The sequence below is a fragment of the Palaemon carinicauda genome, chromosome 19 (assembly GCF_036898095.1).
Source record: "Palaemon carinicauda isolate YSFRI2023 chromosome 19, ASM3689809v2, whole genome shotgun sequence".
In the NCBI taxonomy this organism is placed as follows: Eukaryota; Metazoa; Arthropoda; class Malacostraca; order Decapoda; family Palaemonidae; genus Palaemon; species Palaemon carinicauda.
Window position 1 is genome coordinate 128,092,497 of NC_090743.1, and position 23,176 is coordinate 128,115,672.

A 23,176-nucleotide genomic window follows, 5' to 3' on the forward strand; every position below is an offset into this window, starting at 1 on the left:
CTGTGGGGATGACCTGACCCTTCCGTCTGAGGTGATCTGCCATGACATTCATACCGCCCTGAATGAACCTCGTTACCAGTTAGCTTTCGATCTAAAGACCAGATGAGTAGGTCCCTTGCGATCTAGAACAACTTCCACGAAAGAGTCCCTCCCTGCTTGAAGATGTAAGCCAGGGCTGTGGTGTTGTCAGAGTCCACCTCCACCACTTTGTTAAGCTGGAGGGACTTGAAGTTTATCAAGGCCAGAATAACCGCCAACAACTTCTTGCAAATGATGTGAAGTGTCCTTTGCTCCTGATTCCATGTTCCCGAGCATTCTTGTCCGTCCAAAGTCGCACCCCAGCCCGTGTCTGATGCGTCCGAGAGGAGACGGCGGTCGTGTTTCTGAACAGCCAAAGGTAGCCTTCCTTGAGAAGAAAGCTGTTCTTACACCACGCGAGAGAAGACCTCCTCTCTTCGGAAACAGGAACTGAGACCGTCTCTAGCGTCATGTCCTTTATCAGTGAGCAGCTAGATGATACTGAAGGGGGGGGAGGTGGAGTCTCCCTAACACGATGAACAGGGCCAGCGATGAAAGTGTCCCTGTTAGACTCATCCACTACCTGACTGAGCATCGGTTCCTTCTCAGCATGCTCTGGATGCATTCTAGGGCTTGGAAGATCCTTGGGGCCGACGGAAAAGTCCGAAAAGCTCGACTCTGAAGATCCATACCCAAGGAGACAATGGTCTGGGATGGAACGAGCTGAGACTCCTCAAAATTGACCAGGAGGCCCAGTTCCTTGGTCAGATCCATAGTCCATTTGAAAATCTCCAGACAGCGACGACTTGTGGGAGCTCTTAAAAGCCAGTCGTCTGACGGAGCCGGACACAAGATCATGATACCGCTGCACAGTCTGTGAACTGTCAATCATGGGCAAGCGAGGAAGTACAGTGACAACCCGAATCTGTCTAGACTGTCTGGGTCGTACAGACAACTCCTTAACGGGTTGCTGAGGTTGCCGCACTGCGTCACAACAAGTCACTTCTGTTGGTTGTTGAACGTCTTCCCCGTGACACATTGACTCCGTAAACAAAAAATCCTCTAACAAGGACTAAGCTTGGACTGCATGTCATGCAACACAGCTCAAGGTCTATGGGAGCAGGTGTGGTAACAGACGGGATTAGCGACTGAAGTGGAACCATTACCTTCCCTGGAAGCATGTTATGCTTAAATAAAAGTCCATAAGAGGTTATGCAGCTAAAGGCTCCCTCCAAATGACAGAGTCCTCAAGGGAATATCAGAAGGAGGGAGAAAAGAACTTTCTCATCTACAGGGACCATATCCTAGAAAAGCTAAGTTCTCTGAGTGAGGGTTCACTGGTGCAAAAGCAGCAGACTAAAAGGCAACGTTATGAAACTGCTTGACAGTCTAGTGAGTTGGCAACAACCCAAGATGTGTGACTGAGAAGCATGCGGTAAGGTATGCAGAGCATGATGTATGCAGAGTATGCTGTATGCAGAGCATGCTGTATGTAGAGCATGTTGTATGCAGAGCATGCTGAATGCAGAGCATGCTGTATGCAGAGCATGTTGTATGCAGAGCATGCTGAATGCAGAGCATGCTGTATGCAGAGCATGTTGTATGCAGAGCATGCTGTATGCAGAGCATGCTGTATGCAGAGCATGTAGTAAGCAGAGCCTGCTGTAAGGAAAGCAGAGCGTGTGCATGGCGTTTAACATTTCTCAGAAATTCCATGACCAGTGCTAGAGTGCTTTATGCATGCTTGCATGGGGTTTTAAAATCAACATAATATTTACCTTACATTCATAACTCATGATTCATATTTTTGCCATGGTTTGAAAATGGAGGTAAGGTATGCTGAACAGCAGAGTCAGAACGAGCTGGAACAACAATAGTTGTGGTTTCCTCTTCAAGACTCTGTTGAGGGAACACCTGAGGCTCAGTCTGCAAAGGCTGAATAAAAGACAAGCAGAAGGAAGGCGCATGGGTGGAGGAGGCTGACTCCTAGCATGAGTGGTTGAACCCAAGGGTTGCGCTTGCTGAGCGGTTGGCGGAAGCGGAGTAGCAAGTTCCAGTTCCTGTGGTGTGAGCGGAGCGCGATGAGGAAGAGGCTGCGCAGAACAAGGTAAATGTCTCGCAAGCTGAGGCTCCTGAGGCGCAAGGCTAAGGTGTTGTGGTGCTTGCCTTGTGGAGGGTTGAGCTCGCTGCAGCGAGAGCTGAGGAGACTGACTCATGGACGGGAGAGGTTGTTGTACCTCAACCGAGTGTTGCATCACTGGTGGAGCAGCAAGTGGAGGCGGAGGAAGAGAGGTATAATCCTCCTGATCCCATTGTAAAGGTTGCCTTAAGGAAGGCGGAGGCTGAACACCACTGGGAACAGCAAACTCAGCACGTGGCTCAACATCGTACGCCTGGCAGGTGGTACTGCGATCAGGCGGAGCGAGCGTAGGCGGAGGGAGTGTAGGCGGAGGCGGAGGAGCAACACTCTCAGCCCGACACTCATGCATCAAGTCCGAAAGCTGTGCTTGCATGGACTGTAGTAGAGTCCACAACATCGTACGCCTGGCAGGTGGTACTGCGATCAGGCGGAGCGAGTGTAGGCGGAGGGAGTGTAGGCGGAGGCGGAGGAGCAACACTCTCAGCCCGACACTCACGCATCAAGTCCGAAAGCTGTGCTTGCATGGACTGTAGTAGAGTCCACAACATCGTACGCCTGGCAGGTGGTACTGCGATCAGGCGGAGCGAGCGTAGGCGGAGGGAGTGTAGGCGGAGGCGGAGGCGCAACACTCTCAGCCCGACACTCACGCATCAAGACCGAAAGTTGTGACTGCATGGACTGCAGTAGAGTCAACTTGGGGTCGGCAGACACTAAGGTCTGCTGAGGTAAAGCCTTAACAGCAGAGATCTGTTGCGGCAGAACCTTACTCCTCTTAGGCGGAGTGTATTCAACTGATGACTGAGGAGAGTCAGAGCTAACCCAATGACTGCATCCGGGTTGTTGAACTTTAACTTCGTACGTCTGGCATAGGTCTGGACTTTACGTTTAAGAGGTCTTGAGACCTGAGACCAGCGTTACTCTGCCTTTATTTTCTCCCCTAAATCTCTTCTGCAGACGAGCAAAATAAGGGCTCAATCGTCTGCGGGTGGGAGTGACGGTCTCGGTAAGACACGCCCACAACCACCAAGGATACTTCTGTGCGCCGATCAAGGCCTGCTGAACCCTTATGCCCTTCGACATTGCTTCTCCCCTGGGCTTGGGAGCTTGCAAGAGGTCCCGGACTGGGAGGACGACTGGCGCGCACAAAAGTACCCTCACGCACAACACTGACATACTTTGCGCTAATCACTTATCACTTTGATTTCTGTTTGCACTTATTTCACTGAACTCGAAACTTTAAGTGGTTTGTACCTGAAACACGCAATTCTATCCTTTCTCAAAAGTTAGTAATTGCAAAAACAGAATTACAATGTAACAGAAAAATCTAATGAAAGATAATTCAGTGGCTGGAAAGAGACTAAACACTAGATCACTCTAGAAACGTTTAGTTTCTTCCCCTAAAGAGACTAGGGAGAAGAGCAAAAACGATAACGACGTTACTCGTACGCCTGGCAGGCTTGAATGAAACGTTTATCCTCTTTCTCCCTCCGTCTCTATCTCTCTCTCTCTCTCTCTCTCTCTTGACTTAGAACCTGAGAGAAGAGCCCAATCATATATATCGTTAAAACATATTATTGTTAAAGGAAAAAACTGAAAAGTTCCTTTATTAGGATCAAAACCATTAAGTTAAGAAAGAATGAACAAAACGCTAGACACGGTTACTCTTACTGCAACGTGAAACCGTGAACATTCTTTCTCTATCGTAACGATAGAGTGCAAGTTGAACGTTCTGAACGTCAACAACTGCAGAGACAAAACAAAACGTTAGTTCAACTTTGAAAACAGTACGAGACTATCAAAGAAATTCTTTCAAACTCTGTGGCGGAAATAGCATAATATGTTAACAGGTAAAACCGAAATGACGGGCTCATAATTGATTTTAATAAGTTTATAATAAAAGGAAGTTAAACGAAGAGGCCTATAAGAGGCGGAGAGATATAAAATAAATCTATAACTTTTGTTAAGCAAAATTAAGAAAGAGAGTCTATACTCTCTTAGACACCAACACTTCCGTCTAAGGGAAGGGTCGGCCATTGAAAGGTGAACGAGAGTTCATACTCTCTTCGTCACCATAATTAATCAAATTAATTCCAAAAGCTAACTAAGCTAATATAGAAGTTTCCAGTAAAGCGACAGCCGAAATCAAAGAGAAATACTTCACCAAAGTCGTGAAAATACTCCAAGAACATAAGCGTATCCCAGAACGTCTTGCCGGAAGCACGACAGAGGAATAATTGAGGAGGTGTCAACAAGAAGTACTTGAGTACCTGGCCACAGGTGGCGCTGGTAAATACACCCCCTTCTAGTATTGTGATAGCTGGCGTATCCCTCCATAGAATTCTGTCGGGCAACGGAGTTGACAGCTACATGATTATCGGGTAAGTTTAATATTGAAAATGTAATATATCCCAGTACAAAAAAAAAAAAAATAAACAACATTGAACATTGGATATGTTATCAACACACACAGCATACATTTTAAAGACCTGTCAAGATTTAATTTAGAATATAATTTTCCAAAAAATGTGTAGTTCTCTGGGGGTATAAGACAGGCGAAAGGACTGTTTTGGATGTAAAGAGGAAAAATTCAAATCAAATGTTTATTAACCTTTTTACCCCCAGGCTACTTGGAACTTTCCAACCCTTAACCCGCACGCGTTTTTTTTTTTTTTCAAGCACATTTTGCAATATATGTTATTTAAATTGCTCTAACAGCCTTAATTTTCGTCATAGAGAGGTCAGGTTGGTCTCATTCTTTTGTAAAAAGCCTGAAGTTCCTCATAAAGTTATCAAAATTATGCAAAAAAAAAAAAAATGTAAATAGCAGTTTTTGCAAGGACGTACCAGTACGTCCATGGGAGTAAAGGGATGAGTTTTGTGAAACGTACCAGTACGTACATTTGGGGTAAAAGAGTTAAGAAGCTTTAATGTACCGTACTGTACACTAAATAGATCATATTTAGTCAGGATCAATCCACTTTTCATGTATACAATAAAGTACTTTAATAGCCTAAAAATAGAACGTCTTTTCGAAGTTTTATTCTACAAAACAATGCAGTAGAAAGTACACATTTCATTCATCTAAAACGTATTTTAATCTAATAGAATTCACATTATTCCATTATAATTAGTATTTTTCTCACTTGCTAGAACAGAAGAAACAGGCCAAATGAATGGTGAGCAATCATACAAATAAAGTTTCTGGTGATCTATCTTTCATTGGAGTAAATTAGACCTAAGTTCCACGTTTGAAAACTCATAAACAATGTTCATATGAATGCACAGCAATGCATATTCTGCATCTTCACGACCACAAGGGAATTATAATCTAAAAGGAAAAATACTATATCGAAAGAGAAAACCAAACTTGTTTGTCTTACACAAGTCAAACTAACAAAATTACAGAACAGTATTTTCATCTATGGATATTCCAGTACCACATTAGAGTATATATTCACAGGCATTCTCCACTACCAGATTATTTCCCTTCACGGATGTTCCCACTAAGCAACATACAATAGATGACAGACAAAGCACCGACTCAGTCTATGAACGTCGAATGCCAGAAAGTCACAGCCGTCCAAACGAGTAAACGTCACAATTGTGTAGGTATGAGGTTAATATTTGTCCGTTTTTAACAGTTAGTGCTCAAATGGGTTTCTTAGATTATATGTTTATATAAGGTTAATTATTAAAGTTTATATAATGCTGATTTATCTAAGTCAGATACTGTATAATGTTACATTACCCATCACCTACAAAATTCAAGCATTGTCCGTCTAGTGAAATATCTATTTATCTGACAAAGCAATCAGATCGATATATCTCAAAAATTTCCACTGAAAAGGAATAAAGTTTTTGCTGCCGTCAAAATTTAATAAGGAAAGAATGTAAACTTATTTTTACAGAATTAGGAAAGCAGAAATGAACAACTGATTTGCCTGGCAGAATAAAGGAAAAGAAATAAAAAAAAAAAGCAGTAAATAATGATATCATTATATAAGACATAGCATTGAAAGGAAGACCAAATATCAGTGCATTGTTCATACAACTAAACTAAAATGAAAAGAATTCGAAGTATGTGAAACTGAAGAAAGTTGAAGTAGATATTTAGAAAAAAATATAGCAGTGGTTTAAGGAACTATTGTATATATATAAAATGGAAAACAAATGTAATTATGAACTTTTGCCTATTGTAAAAAAATATAGTGTGTATATATAAATATATATATATATATATATATATATATATATATATATATATATATATATATATATATATATATATAATCTAGAATAACACCAACAAAAGTCTAAAAAAATCCAAGTCCTATCATAACTAATATATAAAGTTTTCATGATTTAACAGAGTAATCTTATATACTGAGTAAGCTGATACTTATTAAACTTATTAAATAAGACTAAATTATCTTGAACATCAACTAAATTAACTTGGGAAAATGTTAAGAAGTTAAATTCGTTGCAACATAAATACAGTAATGCAATACTCGACTACTGTTATTGATAAGTCTAAACACAGTACAAGATATTAATAAAAGTCCTCAACTTACAAACTTAATTGGTTCCAAAATGCTGTTTGTGGGTCGAACTTTGTTAAATTTTGGCTTAGGTTAGGCCTAACCTGATTCCAATGCCTACGATTTCTGGCTACAAAAGTCAGCAAATAGTCCGGTTTCATATGAAATAAATAACAGGTTATTGCATATGTCATTTTCTTTATTGTGTTAACCCTTTTACCCCCAGGCTATTTGGAAATTTCCAACCCTTAACCCCCAGGGGGTTATCTTTTTCCCAGCACATTTTGCAGTATATTTTTTTTAAATTGCTCTAACAGCCTTAATTTTTGTCATAGACAGGTCAGGTTGGTCTCATTCTCTTGGAAAATGCCTGAATTTTCTCAAAAAATTATCAAAAATATGAAAAAAAAAAATTTTATAGCATTTTTTTGCAAAGACGTACCGGTACGTCCATGGGGGTAAAGAGATGGCTTTTGTGAAACGTATCAGTACGTCCTTTGGGGGTAAAAGGGTTAAATGATATATTATTTTATTACAGTATTTCTTTATCTTATCTTTGTTATTTTCAGTTGGATTTGTGTTTGTATCTCCGCATGTTAGTAAGTTGAGGACTTTCTATTGTAATTTAAAAAAATAAAAAAAAAAAGTAAGTTCCTAAAAACTAACATTCTCCTATACTGCAGCAGTGACTAGAACATCTTGAAAACTGTAAAAGCAATCTATATACTTTTCCACTGTCTATACAAACTAATGACTCGTTTATAGCAATTCAGTTATTAAATCTAGTTAAGGCAAAATCGACTACTGTAGTACTCTAAACTAATACATATAAAAAAGTAGTTAAGGCAAAATAATAATACCAGGGAAAGGAAAAATAAACAACAAAGACATGCAAAAATGTAAATCAAATGAGAACATAATCAGATATTACAAACAAAAAATTCTAAGTCAAATGGGATCATAAGCAGATATTACAGTACAAAAAAAAAAAAAATTTAATCTAGATATACATAAAATTGACAAACAAAATCTACAGTGCCAAAGAAATATATGAAAAGGAAAGAGTGAAATTTAACAACTGTGCCGGCTATCAAATATTCGTGACTTCTTGACAAGAGTACGTGTACGTGATCTAAGCGTGTTCTCTCCTTGCAAGATTTTCAGTTCAGCTAATCATCTCGTTAACAGCAAAAGAGAACAACAAAGGGCTATATTTATTTGTCCTTTCCCACTAAACTAATAAACCTGCATAGCCATTCAACATACCGCCTGTGCTGGCATTTTTGGGATATGCATTGAACCTGTATTTCAAATTTGGACCACTCAGAACTGTAAAAAAGAATCAAAATGAGGAAAAAAATCAATCAAAACATTACATGCACTCATTACAACAGAGAGTAAGTAAATCGTGACACAACAGAATCGCTTCCCGTCAATTGGGAAACCCACATAAGCTTAACTCTACAAAAGTTAAAAATTGGAAACTTCTCAAAACTCCATCAATAACTTAAACACAGAAAAATTCTTATAATATCTAAATGAGTCAATGAAAGCACATACTATTTAACAAAACGTCCTCGCGATAGGAGGCTAACGACATAAAAATCTGGGAGGGACAGAAGTTTAACTTTACGCATACTGATCAGGGTACCTGCAGCTGACATTTATATTCAGAACATGCCAGGCATCAAATGCACATCCAAAAGAATTTAATGTGTTCATTTACCTGTTAAAACAATCACAAAAAGCACTATAATAAAGCTCATTTCCAAAACTCTTATAATGTTTAAGCGAAAAGCTGCAGGTGCAACTGAAATGCAAAGCTTCGTACTTTGTTCGCTCAATTTACGAACACAGTGACAGCATCTAAACTCTAAAAGATATGTTCTGCATGAATAATGGCAGTGACAGTCTAGGAATTTTGATTGTTTTTCTACCTGTTTATTACATGCTATGACACAAGTCATATTCATTATCTACGCTTGTTTAGTAACTACTGTATTAAGAAATGCAAATCTCTCTAAAAGAGTGACTTTTGATATGCTACATAATGTTCCTCAAACTTTAAAATAAAAAGAATACCACAAGTCGAATAAAGATAAAAAGCCCTGGCTTTACATGGTGAAATTCAACTAATTCTGAACTAGAATTTGCACGTCAGTCATGCAGAACTGCATCAACATACTTGCTTCTCACGATGCATACAAATACAATTATCAACTGTCTTTGACTTGAAATACAACACACATTTTGCATACATCTGTATAGCAAACATGTAAAATATTTCCTTCAGTGTAAATTACAATTTTGCTGATTATTTAAATTCCAATACTGAAGTCATCATCATGAAAAGGGGGATATTACCCACCCCTGTGTGTCAAGCTCGAATCTTACAAAGCTAGCTAAACCAGTACTTTATGTACGATGAACGGAGGCTAGTGATAAAAAAGCAGTGAATGTTTGAATAAAGCAAAGAGATAAGATTATCATTACACTATAGTAACATCCGATTGAATTTCATTGGCAAGAAAACAAGGCATCCGAAGCAAGAGGACAGCATACATTTGGCATATTTCATACATCAACTTCATCTAAAGGAGATTTATTAGCACACAGGTCTTTAATGGTCGTATTTGAGACCTCAAAGAAGCCTAGTTAAGCTACACAGCTAGAGGCATCACCTTTTTTTATATTAATACATCTATCTAATTTGAAATGGCAAATTAGAAGGTATTTTGTATTTTTCCTAATGAAACAAGCCTTAGCTAATTATAGGGGTATACTTTTGGTGAAAGCTGAAAGGACGAGCCATTAAAATTTAGCGAGGGTTAACTACCCAACAGGCTCGTTAGTGGGAGGTAGCCTACTACCCCTCCCACTCACTCACCTGTGATTGCACTTACTTTAGGACTTCAAAGGCAAGTATGTGTAAATAGCTAATGTTTGTATAGTTAGGAAAAATACAAATTACATCCAAATTTGTCATTTGTTCCGTAACTGATATACAACCAAAGCTATTTTAGGGGTTACTCACCCATTAGGAGGGTAGACGTCCCTGCCAATTTGGCATTTTGGCCTTACCCAGGGTACTCCCTATTGTGCAAAGTTTTGTGCAACAATATGGAGACCCTAATACCTTACTAAACCTGCTAAACACGGTCAATGGCCTACCCAAGTTGTGTGTGGTGACTGTCCAGGTCAACGTTATTCCAAGTCTTGCAAGACATAACTGAAGATACCGAGATATTCCCAATACCACTTCGCCAGGGTATGGGGACGCAACAGTATTGGAACAATACTAGGTTACACAAGGGAGCGATGGTTTACCCGCAGCGGTTTGAGGCCAGCTTGTGCAGAGGTTCCAGGATGCTGATGTCCCCAAGAGCGGGGAGGATGAAGAAAGGAAAAGAGCCAGACATTCCTTTTTATTCACTCAGTCTAAAACCCGGGTAACTAATACCCTCAACCTTCTGCTTCTTGTCCAATAAGGAGCTTGAGGTACTAAACCAGCTGTTGTGCAGCCACCACAGGACCAATAGAAAACGTATCAAGGTTCATGTGGGTAATGTCTTGCAGGTAGTGGGCGGTGAACGTCGTTTGGCGTTTCCACATGCCCGCTTGCAATACCTGCGTCACAGAGTAGTTATTTTTTGAAGGCCAGGGACGTACCGATGCACCTGACATTATGAGCTCTGGCACAATGTGTTGGCTGAGGGTCTGGATACAGGGCAAAGTCAATGACTCTGCAAATCCATGTAGAGATTGTGTTCTTCATGACCTTTCTCTTGGTTCTGCCCATGCTTACGAAAAGTGAGGACACTCTTGGCCGAGCTGCTGCTGTTCTCTTGAGGTAGCGCCTCAAACACCTTACTGGGCATAGTAACAGATGATCTGGGTCGTCAGTTACAAAGCGGAGACTCGATATCCGGAAGGATTCAAACCTAGGATCTGAAACCTCCGGTTCTGAGTTTTTGCAACTAACTCAGGGACGAAGCTGAAGCTTACCCCTCGCCATCCGCTTGAATGGGCAACGTCATAAGAGAGACCATGAAGTTCACTAACTCGTTTGGCGCTGATGCCAAGGCTAGTAGGAACACCGTCTTCCAAGTCAGGTGGCGATCTGTTGCCTGATATGAAGAAAAACGCAAACCATGTTCCAAGGGGGAGGTCACACTTCAGACTGAAGACAAGCAAGTTCATAACTTTGTATGAGAAGGGAAAGTTCCAGCGATGAGGAAATGTCCATTCCTTTCACTTTAAAGGCAAGACTCAAGGCTGAGCGATAGCCTTTAACCGCTGAAACTGAAATACTAATTTTTTTCCCACAAATACACGAGAAACTCCGCTATTGATGGAATAGTGGCATCAAGTGGATTGAAACCCCCTCCACGACACCAACCACAGAAGACATTCCGCTTCGCCTGGTAGCCTGAAGCTGAAATCTTCGCAGATATCTAGACATCCTTTTTGCAACCTGTTGCAAAAATCCTCTCAGTGTGAAATGCTGGACAGTCTCCAGGTGTGAAGACATAGCGAAGCTACTGCCTTGTGGTAGATGTTTACATGTGGTTATCTGAGTAGATTGTGTTGCAGACGAAGTTTTCTTGAGAGCTCCGTCAGGAGCACCAGAAGGTCCAGGAACCATTCCACATGATGCCATAGCGGAGCTGAGGGTTATTGTACTCTTCTCATCAGAGAGAACGGTGGGAATGTGCATACGTCGATGGTAACCAACCGTTGTTGAAATGCATCTTGCCAGGCAGCCTTGGGATCTGGGAATGGGGAGCAGTACAGCGGGAGCCTGAAATTCAGGGCTGTTGCGAACAGAGCCACAGTCAGAGAACCCCACAAAGTGAGGACTTTGTTGGTTACTGGAAGATCCAAAGTCCATTCGGAACCCATTACCTATGATGCTCTGCTCAGATTGTCGGCGAGCACATTCCTCTTGCCTGGAATGAAGCGGGCTGACAGTGAGACCGAATGGACTTCCGCCCATCTTAGTTTCTCTACTGCTAGATGGGATAGGGGCTGCGAAAAAGTACCTCCTTGCTTCTTGATGTAAGCCACTACCATGGTGTGGGTCGCTCATCACCACCCCTGAATGACCCGCCAGGAACTGGTGGAACTCTTGATTAGCCAGAAAGACAGCCTTCTTCTCTAAGAGATTTATATGAAGGTATTTTCCAGACTTTAATCAAGGGCTGGTTCGTTGGATGATCGAGCGTTTCTCGAGACGGAGAAGGTCTACGTGACTCGTGAAAACATTTAGGTGAACGCCGGCGAATAGGCGATCTCTGACGAGCAGGTGAACGTTGTCGAGCAGGCGATCGCTGACGAGCAGATGAACGCTGTCGAGCAGAATACTGCCGAGTAGGTGAACGCTGAGGAGCAGCGGAACGGTGATGGGCCGGTATACACGGCCGAGCAGGCGACTGTTGACGGTCCAGCAATTTCCAATAAGGAAGCGATTCCCACGTTGACGGTGATTCTCGTGCAGTGAACGATTCACGAGCGAACGAACGCTTAGGAGGAGTACGAGACATTCGATGTGAATGGTCAGATGATTTACGCGTTGGAAGAGGTGACTCTCGTGTAACCACACATTAGGTGGTGCACGAGAAGTCGCTCGTTGACGTTGGTCAGGCGACTCACAAGCTAGACGCGTTGGTGTAAAAGTAGCTCCATGACGATGGTCGGGCAATTCACGAGATGAAAGCGATGGCGATGACAATTCACAAATAACCATCCGCTTCGATGGGGCACGAGAAGTCGCTCCTTGATGACGATCAGGCGATTCACGAGCCAGACGCATTGGTGTAGCGGTAGCTCGATGCAATGGTCAGGTGAATCACGAGCTGCAAGCGACAAAGAAGACGATTCACAAGTAACTGACTGTACAGGTGGTACATGAGAAATCGCTCGTTGATGATGGTCAGACGGAACAAGAGTATGATGACAATGGTCAAGCGATTCCCCAAGGTGAATGCGTAGGCGATTTACACTCTGCTGGACGATGGAGACTGTCAAGCAGGAGACCGTTGGCCAAGAACCTAGCGAGAAGTAGAGTGACGAGACGAGATCGGAGACAGAGGCGAAGGTATAACAATCTCTTCCGAAGAAGAAGAAGACTGAGGAGTCGAGGTGAAGAGACTTCTCTTGGCCGAGGGAGCAGGATCACCCTGAAGGCAAAGAGGAGAATGGAAAGGGCGAGGTCGCCTACCGCCAACACGACGATGAAGGAGCGTGGGATCAGAAGGCTGATCAACAGCAGGCCTCCTAATAGGAGTCTCTATGTGAGACCCTTTACTAGAAAGGGAAACACTCGTCGGAGAGACATGCCTCAGAATTTGCTCTCCCCGAGGGATGTTCATCAAGGGAAGGAGCGAAGACCTCAGCGGCAGAAGATGGAGAAGCGGATACAGCCGCAAGAGCAGCAGGTGAGACAGCCAACAAGCTCTCCGGCACAACAACAGACAAAGGGTCGACGTTCGTAGATAAGACTTGGTGAAGGCCAGCAACCCTGTACAAAAACTGCAACAACGCCTCCTTAAAAGGATCACCGGAAAACCCAACAATAGCCACAGCTGTAAAAAAGGAGACACACACAAAGCCTCACTCGGGGGGAGAGCTGGGGCAACCCCACAAGGGGAGGTTGCACCATCTCTCGAGGACTGAGGTTGGCTGGGAGTTAATTGGCTTACACTACTACTCGTTGGCTCCCCGGAGGAAGTTGTCCGAGTAGGAGCTTCGGAGGAAGGTTGGGAGAAGGAGAAAGAAGCCTTGGGTTTCTTCTGCTTTGAACCAACCGTTTGAAGGGGAAGAATCCAGCTTAGACTTCTTTTTCCGTCTAAGCCCATACCTTTCCCACTGGGAGGAAGACCACTCTCGACACTCAACACACTTATTAATATCACAGTGCTGTCCTCTGCAGACAGGGCAAAGACTGGGGGGATCCGTTTCCACAGCAGACAGGAACTTCCCGCAGGTACAGCCTTCAGTTCCCATACACGTCTACATAGCAGTAGAGAAACACAGCACACACACATACACTGAAAGAAAAATTAAAAAACAGACTAATGGCAATCCACAAATTGGAGAGCATGAACGTCGGTGACAACAGCACTCCATCCGAGCCAAAAGCACAGTGAGTGGAATCACAGGTGTTTGAGTGGGAGGGGTAGCAGGCTACCTCCCTACCCCCGCTAATTAGCGGGATGGGTAGTTAACCCTCTAAATTTTAATGGCTTGTCCTTTCAGCTTTTGCCGAAAGTATACCTCTATAAATAGCGTTGGTTGGTATTTCGGTTACGGAACAAATAGAAAACTGCAATATAGATGCATGAGACTGATACTGAACTTCCCTAGTAATTTGCTGAAAGCCAAGAGGTGATTGCAACACAAAACACCACTCATTATAAGTGTTGACAGTTATCCAATTAAAAGGGAAAGTATATCAATTCAGTTTACCAAAGCTAAAAGAGAGAAGAATTAGAAATGTGCAACCCAAAGATATTTGAGAAGGAATACTCTGCCCAAGGTGCAGTAAATTGGATGACATATAACCACCAAGCAAATCTTTCATTATTCAATTTCTGAAGTCTACTTTAAATTCATTTGGAATGCTAACATATAACAAATTACAATCAATAATGAGTTTTTCAGGTTGCTCCTAATACTTTTATACACTGCCACTTGGAAATTAGGAATTATGACTGTAGTAATGACCCCATTATACAATTTAACTGGCAGCCTTTTAGAATACAGTGCAGTAACCTGAAGCATTCATATACTATACAGTAACACAGTATACATTTTTTTTTTTTCAAAACAACACTTATACAGTGGCTTTTTATTCTGCATTTTAACACACTTTTGTAAAGATTCACCTTTTGGAGATGAACTGATGTGATTCAAAAATGCCTCATACCTTGACTTGTCCCAATACTTCTGTATCACTGACCTAATAATCTTGGGTGATTGCCCTTAATTACAGTTACTTTTCATTTTCTCAAGATATAAAAGAACGATATACAGTAGTCCAACTTTTATAAATGATAAATCTATACAGTACACTGATACAACATGTTTCAATTGAGTGGGTCTCATTTTTGGACAGACAAAGATTACCCAAATGAAACTTGGAGAATTTCAAGTTAAGGAAGTTTGACAACTAGTTAGACAGATATCAAAGGGACATCTTCCTTGTCCTTTTAACAGCAAAGAAAGAGTATAGTACATGTTCTTTGTAACATTACATTCATATTGATGATATATCTTTCACTTTCCATGTGTTCTCTATAAGATTTTTTTTCTTAAATGCATTTCCTACTTTTCCCAAATGGTTCACTCCTTATTTCATATCAATTCATATGGGCCAACCTTAAAGAAGTCTAGAAATTGTCTAGTTACACTTCTCTTGACAAATTACAATAACTGTGATATAGATTTTGAATCTATTATCATCCAATGCAATACGTTAATGTTTAGGTCCGATCACCTCGGTTACTCTAATAAAAAACAATACCAAATAACATTGATTACAGCATATGCTTTCCCCCAAATACACCTGCTTGCTCTATCTTACACAAACTTCCTCACTGCTTTGAAGATTAAATAAAATTCTTCACTCACACCTTATCAAAACCTCTGAAGTAATTAAACTCGACATACATACACAAATGAAGTATCAAATACAATATGTATCCAACGTCGTTTGGTGGAGACCCAACAGAGTGCCTCCTTACACCTCGTTAACTTCTCCAGTTATACTATAACTCCATTCAGCACTCGGGAAAACACACACACACACACAAACTCCCTAGCTACTGTCTACCAGAAGCTCAGGAAACCTTACAAATGCAAAAATTAAACCTATTATCATAGGCCGAAAGGAAAAAAAGCAAGCCTCTGACCGTACACTAATCCATCTTTGGCTTTGTTCGTGTTTCAAGATTACGATGAATTACGTAACTTGACGTATGTCATTGAGTACTTTCAAAATGATGTATGTATGATTCATACAAATCGAGGCTTAAATTTCAAGATAATCAGTGTAACAGTTCCCCCCTTTGTCCTATCTGATTACTAATACCTCATGGATTACTCCATGATTGAGGGGCTACCCTCTTAAATTATTGCAGAACTTTTTTGAAAAACTATGTTACTGGCTTCATGTTCCATGAACAACTTGATCTAAAACTGCAAAGAATGAAATAAACATCTTGACATTTACTGTACATAACATCCATACAATTGCTCACTATTTGTGTTCCAATTTCCATAGCCTTCAAATTAAAAATTTATCCAAATACACAACCCCATTCAGTTTTTAAATCTAAATGGTCCAAGGATAAATATCTATTACTTAATTTGTTACTGATTTTTAAACCCATGAACCTTCTCTTTGATCTCAATACCACCAACTGATAACTTACTAGTCACTTACGAAGGACTTTCGTCTTTCTATGAATACATTGACCCAGGTCAAGTTCCATCCTCTTATATCATATCTCTAATGTGATGCACAAACAGAATAGTCTAGTGAACATAGTCCTCACATACTGTACTGTCATTATAATTATCATTAAAGATAGTGTGACAATACTGAAATAGCTGAAATACTAATAAGAGGTATAAGAGGTTTTGTAAATGCTTCCTTTCAGAATAATCATTAGTTTCTACTTATACAATTACTGTACAGCTGTACTGTATTATAATCGCAACACTACTGATAGGAAATGTAGAGTAACATACACACATGCAAACATGTCTAAACGTATTCAGACAAGTGACAGAGAAGAATTCAGATGAAACATACACGAACATACTGCACACAAATACATATACTGAATACTTCTGTCTACTGCACAAAATCAACCCCAATACAATCACTACATACAGGCCTAAATCTTATAAACATAAGCGACCAATAGCAATGGAAGGACAAAGAATGGGCAACTGAAAACCAAAAATTGTAATTCATGTAAAATTATTGTCTCACAAACTAACCCATTAATGTATATTTCTGATTTTTCCTACATTCATTTGGAGCAAAAAACTATAATACCCAAAGCAAAGCATAGAGCCATTTGGTTCTGGACGCACAATCATAACTCATCGATTACCCTTACCTAGATGACCACTGAATTATAGAAACTGGAAAATCAATCAATCAATCAATAACACAAACTCTCTCTCTCTCTATCGGGGGAGAAGATCAAGAGGGAGGCACAGAATTAGATGGTGAAATAAGGTGAAGGATGATATGGAGAGAAGAGGTTGGCTTTGACAGAAGGGGCATTGAAGAGGGCGCATCAGGTAACCGACCGACTGTTCTTTTAGATACTTTCTTAACAACAACAACAGCATGTTGTATTAACCCTTTAGGGATCCCAGCCTTGACATAATCATTGTCAAACTCATGATTTTTGGCCAGAAAGAAATTACCTCACGTCAACCTAATTTATGTTGGATGTTTTGCAGCGCAAATAACAAAGAAGTAGAAGCAGACAGAAACGGAATAAGATTTCTATATAGCAATTAGGTTATAGTGGCCGATGTGGTTGTGTCCCAGATTGGTGATCGCCAGACGGGGGTTCGAGTCTCGCTGAAACTCGTTAGTTCCCTTTGATCGCTGCAATCTCACCATCCTTGTGAGCTAACGATGAGGGATTTGGGGGAGCAAATAAGTCTTTCTGCTGAGTCATCAGCAGCCATTGCCTGGCCCTTATTGGTCCTAGCTTGGTGGAGAAGGGCCTTGGGCACTGATCATGTATATATATGGTCAGTCTCTAGGTCATTGTTCTGCTTGACAAGGCAATGTCAGTCGTTCGCCTCTGGTCTTTAAACCTTTAAACTCAAGGCTACATGAACAGATGATGCCAAAGTGAGTCATCAGATTGTCAGAAGATTATATTGACAAGCTTCCAATATTATCTAATCATTATCAGCAACACAATTGAATCTTATCAGTGTGTTATCTATCATTTATGTTTAAATCAGCTATTATAACCTAAGTCCATTTTCAAATACTACACAGAACAGTACTGTTTGGAAATCCTAGAAGTGAGGAATTCCTTGAACAACATTAAAGCACTGAATTTATCAATGTAGGCTTTTAATTAGCAATGTCAAAATTTTAGCACCTAATGGAAATACTTTTCTTCTTTTAATTTCAATTTGGAGATTTGCTTTCAATATCTCTCTATAGACAGGCTTTCCAATTACTTTATATGTACATTTACATACATACATACATATATATACAATATATATATATATATATACATATATATATATATATATATATATATATATATATATATATATATATATAGTGTATATGAAATCTTATCACTGTATGTATTGTAAATGTATATACAATAAATAAAAAAACAACAGCACTGAATGAATACAACATGAAACATTTCTTTATACCAATACCAAAAATATCAATAAGAATTTTTCTTGATACGGTATTCATTATTAGCCTAAATACTTCAACATATATGATAAGTACTGTACACTCCAGTTACAGATACTGTATAGTATTTGCAATTAGGAGGCGCATACACTGACGCAAACGGGATTCAAATCTATTGGACCAGATTTCGTAAAATATGAAATCAATTTTAGATCAAAACCAATCGTTGAATTTTTCTTGTCTCTAAAATCAAACCAAACAGATGCCAAAACAACACTTACAACTACGACCATTGTTGAATCTCTAACTGCTTCTGAAAACACGATACTGACACGAATCTACTTCACCCTTCAAAGCATCAATGAACACGAAAGAGGTCGTCCTCCCTAAAATGCTACATCATCCAACTCCACTGCTGCCTGAATAGAAATATGTACTTCACAGGATTATCTCTGCATCAATGGATGTGACATTCTGTGATACCTACTCTATTCAGAGCAAGTCTTATTAATGGACGTAACTCCCTCTGTATAGGACTGTAATCCTATTGAAGTAGCTGTATTATACAATTCTATTTGGTACTATTAACAGCACCATTTTTTTTTTACAAATTATACTTATTTAGTGATAAAATATATTCTTCATATATTGCTCTCTATTTTGTAGTCTGGAATTTACTAAAGCCATTAAAGATCAACTGTTTATGGCAATGTACCGGTAATTATATCTCTAATATTTATCCTCTTAAACAGAATTTCTTTTATTTCATCATCATTTACAACACAAGGAATTACAAAAAGAAAAAGTTTCTGTTTTTCAATCGCCCAAAGTTTTGGATTGGATTTACGAATCTGGGTTAAATGGCCAGGCATTGCGGTATCTAAAGCAATTCAGCGGCCAAGTGTACTCCACGCCATTAATTCAAAACACCACGCGACAACGAAATCAGTCCTAACTTGAATGTAATTCCCAGTGGTTTTTTTTTTTTTTTTCATATAAGAGCAGTGATAAAACATGACCTCTGACAGGGTAGTTACAATAATCTAGGGTTGTGGTGGCCGATGCGGTAACGTCCCCAACTGGTGAATGCCAGACTGGGGTTCGAGTCCCGCTCAAACTTGATACTGTACTTCCTTAGGTCGCTGCAACCTCACCATCCTTGTGAGCTAAGGATGGGGGTTTTGGGAGACCCTACGGGTCTATCTGCTGAATCATCAGCAGCCATAACCTGGCCCTCCTTGGTCTTAGCTTGGGTGGAGAGGGAGGGCTTGGGCACTGATCTTGCATATATTTAATCAGTCTCTAGGGCATTGTCCAGCTTTATAGGGCAATGTCACTGTCCTTTGTCTCTGACATTCATGAGCAGCCTTTAAACTTTTATTGGTAAAACATGGCACCATAATATGGGTTAGGTTAGGAAAGATAGGCTAGTATACTATGGACTTCTTTCAAAATTTATAAAAAGCTGGATTTACTAGACATCCAAAAGGCAAAAGATACACAGCCTAGCCTCTAACATTAGTAGCCAAGAACTTGATACCATTCTAACCTTAAATAAGGATACATAATTGGATTACTTTAGATGGTAGCCTACGCACATCATTATAGTCTGGGCCAATGTGAATCTTGTTGTCTTATCGAGTATCTTTCCATCCTCACTTCTACATGGAACTATGATAAAATTACTGTATAGGATAGTGCAATAAACAGCTTGTAGAAAAAACTGTTTAGTGTATATTTGCTATTTTGACATTTTTTTTATAATGATTCCTGGTGGATATCCATAGATTTTAAGTATGTGAGTCAACTACAACAACTGAAAAGCTATAGGGTTGCCCTAGGTATCGTCAACAATTACGTTTGAAAAACCTCAAAATATACCATGTACCAGTCTAACTATGATATCTAAACTAACTGGTTTAAACTTTGTTATTTCAGCCAATCATCATAAAAAAATCCAATCATTGTAATAAAAATAAGTTACCACAACCAAAACCCAGTTACAGTAACGTAACACAATCAAAACAGTGGAGCTTTTGTTTGTCAAGACTTCCGGACGCATAAAAAACAGGAATTTTTTCAATTCAATTTCTATGGAATCATTCATAGAGCTACAATTACCTAATTTGTGCGTATTTACCTGTATGTTTTATACGCCAAATTAACACTAATTATCTATTGGTTTTAGTTCTTCTGTAGCTCACTTCACTTGCAGATAGATATTACTTCACTCCTCCTATGTCCTGGGAGGAGGAACATGCTTAGCTACATGTGTTTGCCCCATGAGTTTCTATTTTGGCATTATAAAATTTATCTAATTTAGTTCCGTTATAAAAACTTGACAATTTAGCTGCACATTCCAGCCTCTGTTTGAATATGGACATGGCTTCCGTTTCCCATTATCAGACTAAATATATTAAACACACCTTTCTATCATAACCTTTCATTATTAATGATAAATAAAATAGCTCAAATTAAATTGTATATTCCAATATTGAAAACAAACAACCAAGAAGTTTAAAATATAAATTGTTGGACCCTTTAAACTGTTCGAACAAGAAACTTACTACATAAGCACTACCTATCAGTTTTTTCTCATGTTGCTCCTTTTGTCCTCTTAGCACCAACCACATCCACCTCTCCTATGGCCTGTCAAGATGACAAAAGGAGGAAAACAAGAATCTTTTATTAAAATCTGTAATTTTATTAATAGAGGTTTCCGCCATTAGTATATGGGATTCAAAAGTGTTATTTTGAAAAGATTCATTTAATTATGCAAGTTCCAATGTCCTAACTAATATTGTACTCTTCTATAATGAAACCGGAACTGTATCCTAACATATAACCAAGCATCTTGACTTAAGCTTTCCCATTTGGAGCCTTTGAGTAACAATGGACAGGAACACATGAATAGAAAATCATCTAACCTAAAATTCCCCAACTAACCTAAACTACAACCCGGGTCCTCACGTACTTAAGTAACAGGGGCGTTGACGGACCCCACGACTCACCATAGACTGCCGTATTCTTAGCAATCAGATTAAAAATATGGGAGTTATGAAACATGGCCGTCATCATACATACTCTCCCCACCCTGTATTTCATGGAAATACCTGAAAACATACACATAAACTGAGCCTACCCCACTGTTGAGAAATTTCATGAGTACGCCTAGCAGTTCGGTAAATCTTAAACCCTGTACTGGCTATAGCTAACATCGGACATATCTGTGGTTAGGCCACCCAACAACCTATTTTAACTAAACTGCATGAAGAATCTATGATTGGCACAAAGGTAAAAGAATAACACTTTATCTATGGGTTGTTCAGGGATAAAATGACGTTTGATTTGTAAGATCGCAACATATCATCAGTTTGAATAAGCGAATGTGTTGGGGCAATGCTTTAAGGAGTAAGGAGGCAGCACCATGGGTCAAGTTTGCATGGATCATAAGGTTTTGATATTTATTGGTGCTGGTGCACAGGTTAAGATTTTCATTTAAATAATGTATACTTATTATAAATATGCATGTGTATATATATAAATATATATATATATATATATATATATATATATATATATATATATATATATATATATATATATATACATGTGCATATGCATATGTATATATATGCATGCAAATATATATATATATATATATATATATATATATATATATATATAGTGTATAAATGTGTATAAATATATAATATATATATATAGAGAGAGAGAGAGAGAGAGAGAGAGAGAGAGAGAGAGAGAGAGAGAGAGAGAGAGAGAGAGAGAGAGAGAGAAAATTACTTATATATTAACCTATGTCTGGTTGGCCACCAGTTATATGTTTCATATAAAAATTAATTCCAAACAAACTATTTATCCTATGAAATGCAGATAGGCCTAACAGACCATACAAAGGCTCTCGTGCCGACGTGAAGAAAATGTCTTCGCCAATATCAAATGGAAGAAAATATTAAAAATTTAAAGGTTTCACCTTCTGGCTTTCCTCACAGACAAAATGCTCCCACCCCTGTTAAAATGACTCTCTAGAACCTTAAAAGATTAGGTTTTCGACTGCGCACGTTCATCTTCCGTACCACTGATCATTCACAAACACAATGCACGTATTTTTCTTTCGTATCAAATATATTAGCACGTATAATAAGGCACGAACCCGCATGGAAGGCTTTTGACAGGCTCTTGTATCCACCATCTTGTTTACCTTCTGGACCGACACTCGAGAAGTGACTCTTCTTCTTCCCCCCCTCCAAACCCCCCCCCCCCCCCCCCCCCCCCCGCATCCCACTAGTGACTCCTCCCCTATTGCTTGCATTTCAGGGCAGACTATCTTAAATTTCAAGATAACAAGAGGTAAAAGGTCACATTTAAAGATATCTGGGTTCTTATTGTAGATTAGATAAGCAATCAGATGACTATACCAGCTACGGAATTCGTTTATTTGCATCCTTTTATCTGTGGCGTCACTTAGAGGACGAAGAATATATATATATTCTTATATAAATATTTTCGGCTACATTACAAAGCATACTTTCAATTGGAAAGTTAATATAAGAGCATTTTGGGGTTTGGAATTGAGCTTTCACTGTGTCGATTGGCGATAGAGGGGGCTGGTCTGATATTTGATCGGAGAAATAAGAGTATAATTATTTTATGCAGAAATGGGTGTAAGAAAAAGGCGTCGTTTTCTATGGGGGAATCGATGAAAGGGCGTATACCATAAACCATAATAATGACAGTAGTTTTACCGCTGCTGGAGATTGGCTGCATGAGAAACCGTCATTAACTACTTAATTGTCGGCACTTAGATCAATATAAATAAATCTAAGAGATTATCTGGGACAGAAAGTATGCATAGACGCTTGCAAGCTGGAAATGCAGAATCGTGATCTCTTTCAAAGCAAGTTAGACGAGGAATGCTTTCGTCTGGCACGTATGGATTTATTGAAAAATGCCGGTGGAAATGCAACATTGTCATGCAATAAGTTCATTGACCGCTATGGTACGAATACATTTGACAGTGAAATACTGTTTGACAGT

General features: G+C 39.6%; 1 protein-coding gene across 1 annotated transcript in view; it reads right to left on the minus strand.

The window, feature by feature from the left end:
- LOC137659323 (coronin-2B-like) overlaps positions 1-22,377 on the minus strand; it is a 95,136-nt gene extending 72,759 nt beyond the window's left edge. Inside the window, exon 1 of the mRNA XM_068394343.1 lies at positions 22,293-22,377. Coding sequence (XP_068250444.1) covers positions 22,293-22,331 — 39 coding nt within the window. The 5' untranslated portion in view covers positions 22,332-22,377. The remainder of the gene's footprint in view (positions 1-22,292) is intronic.
- Positions 22,378-23,176: the final 799 nt, after the last annotated feature.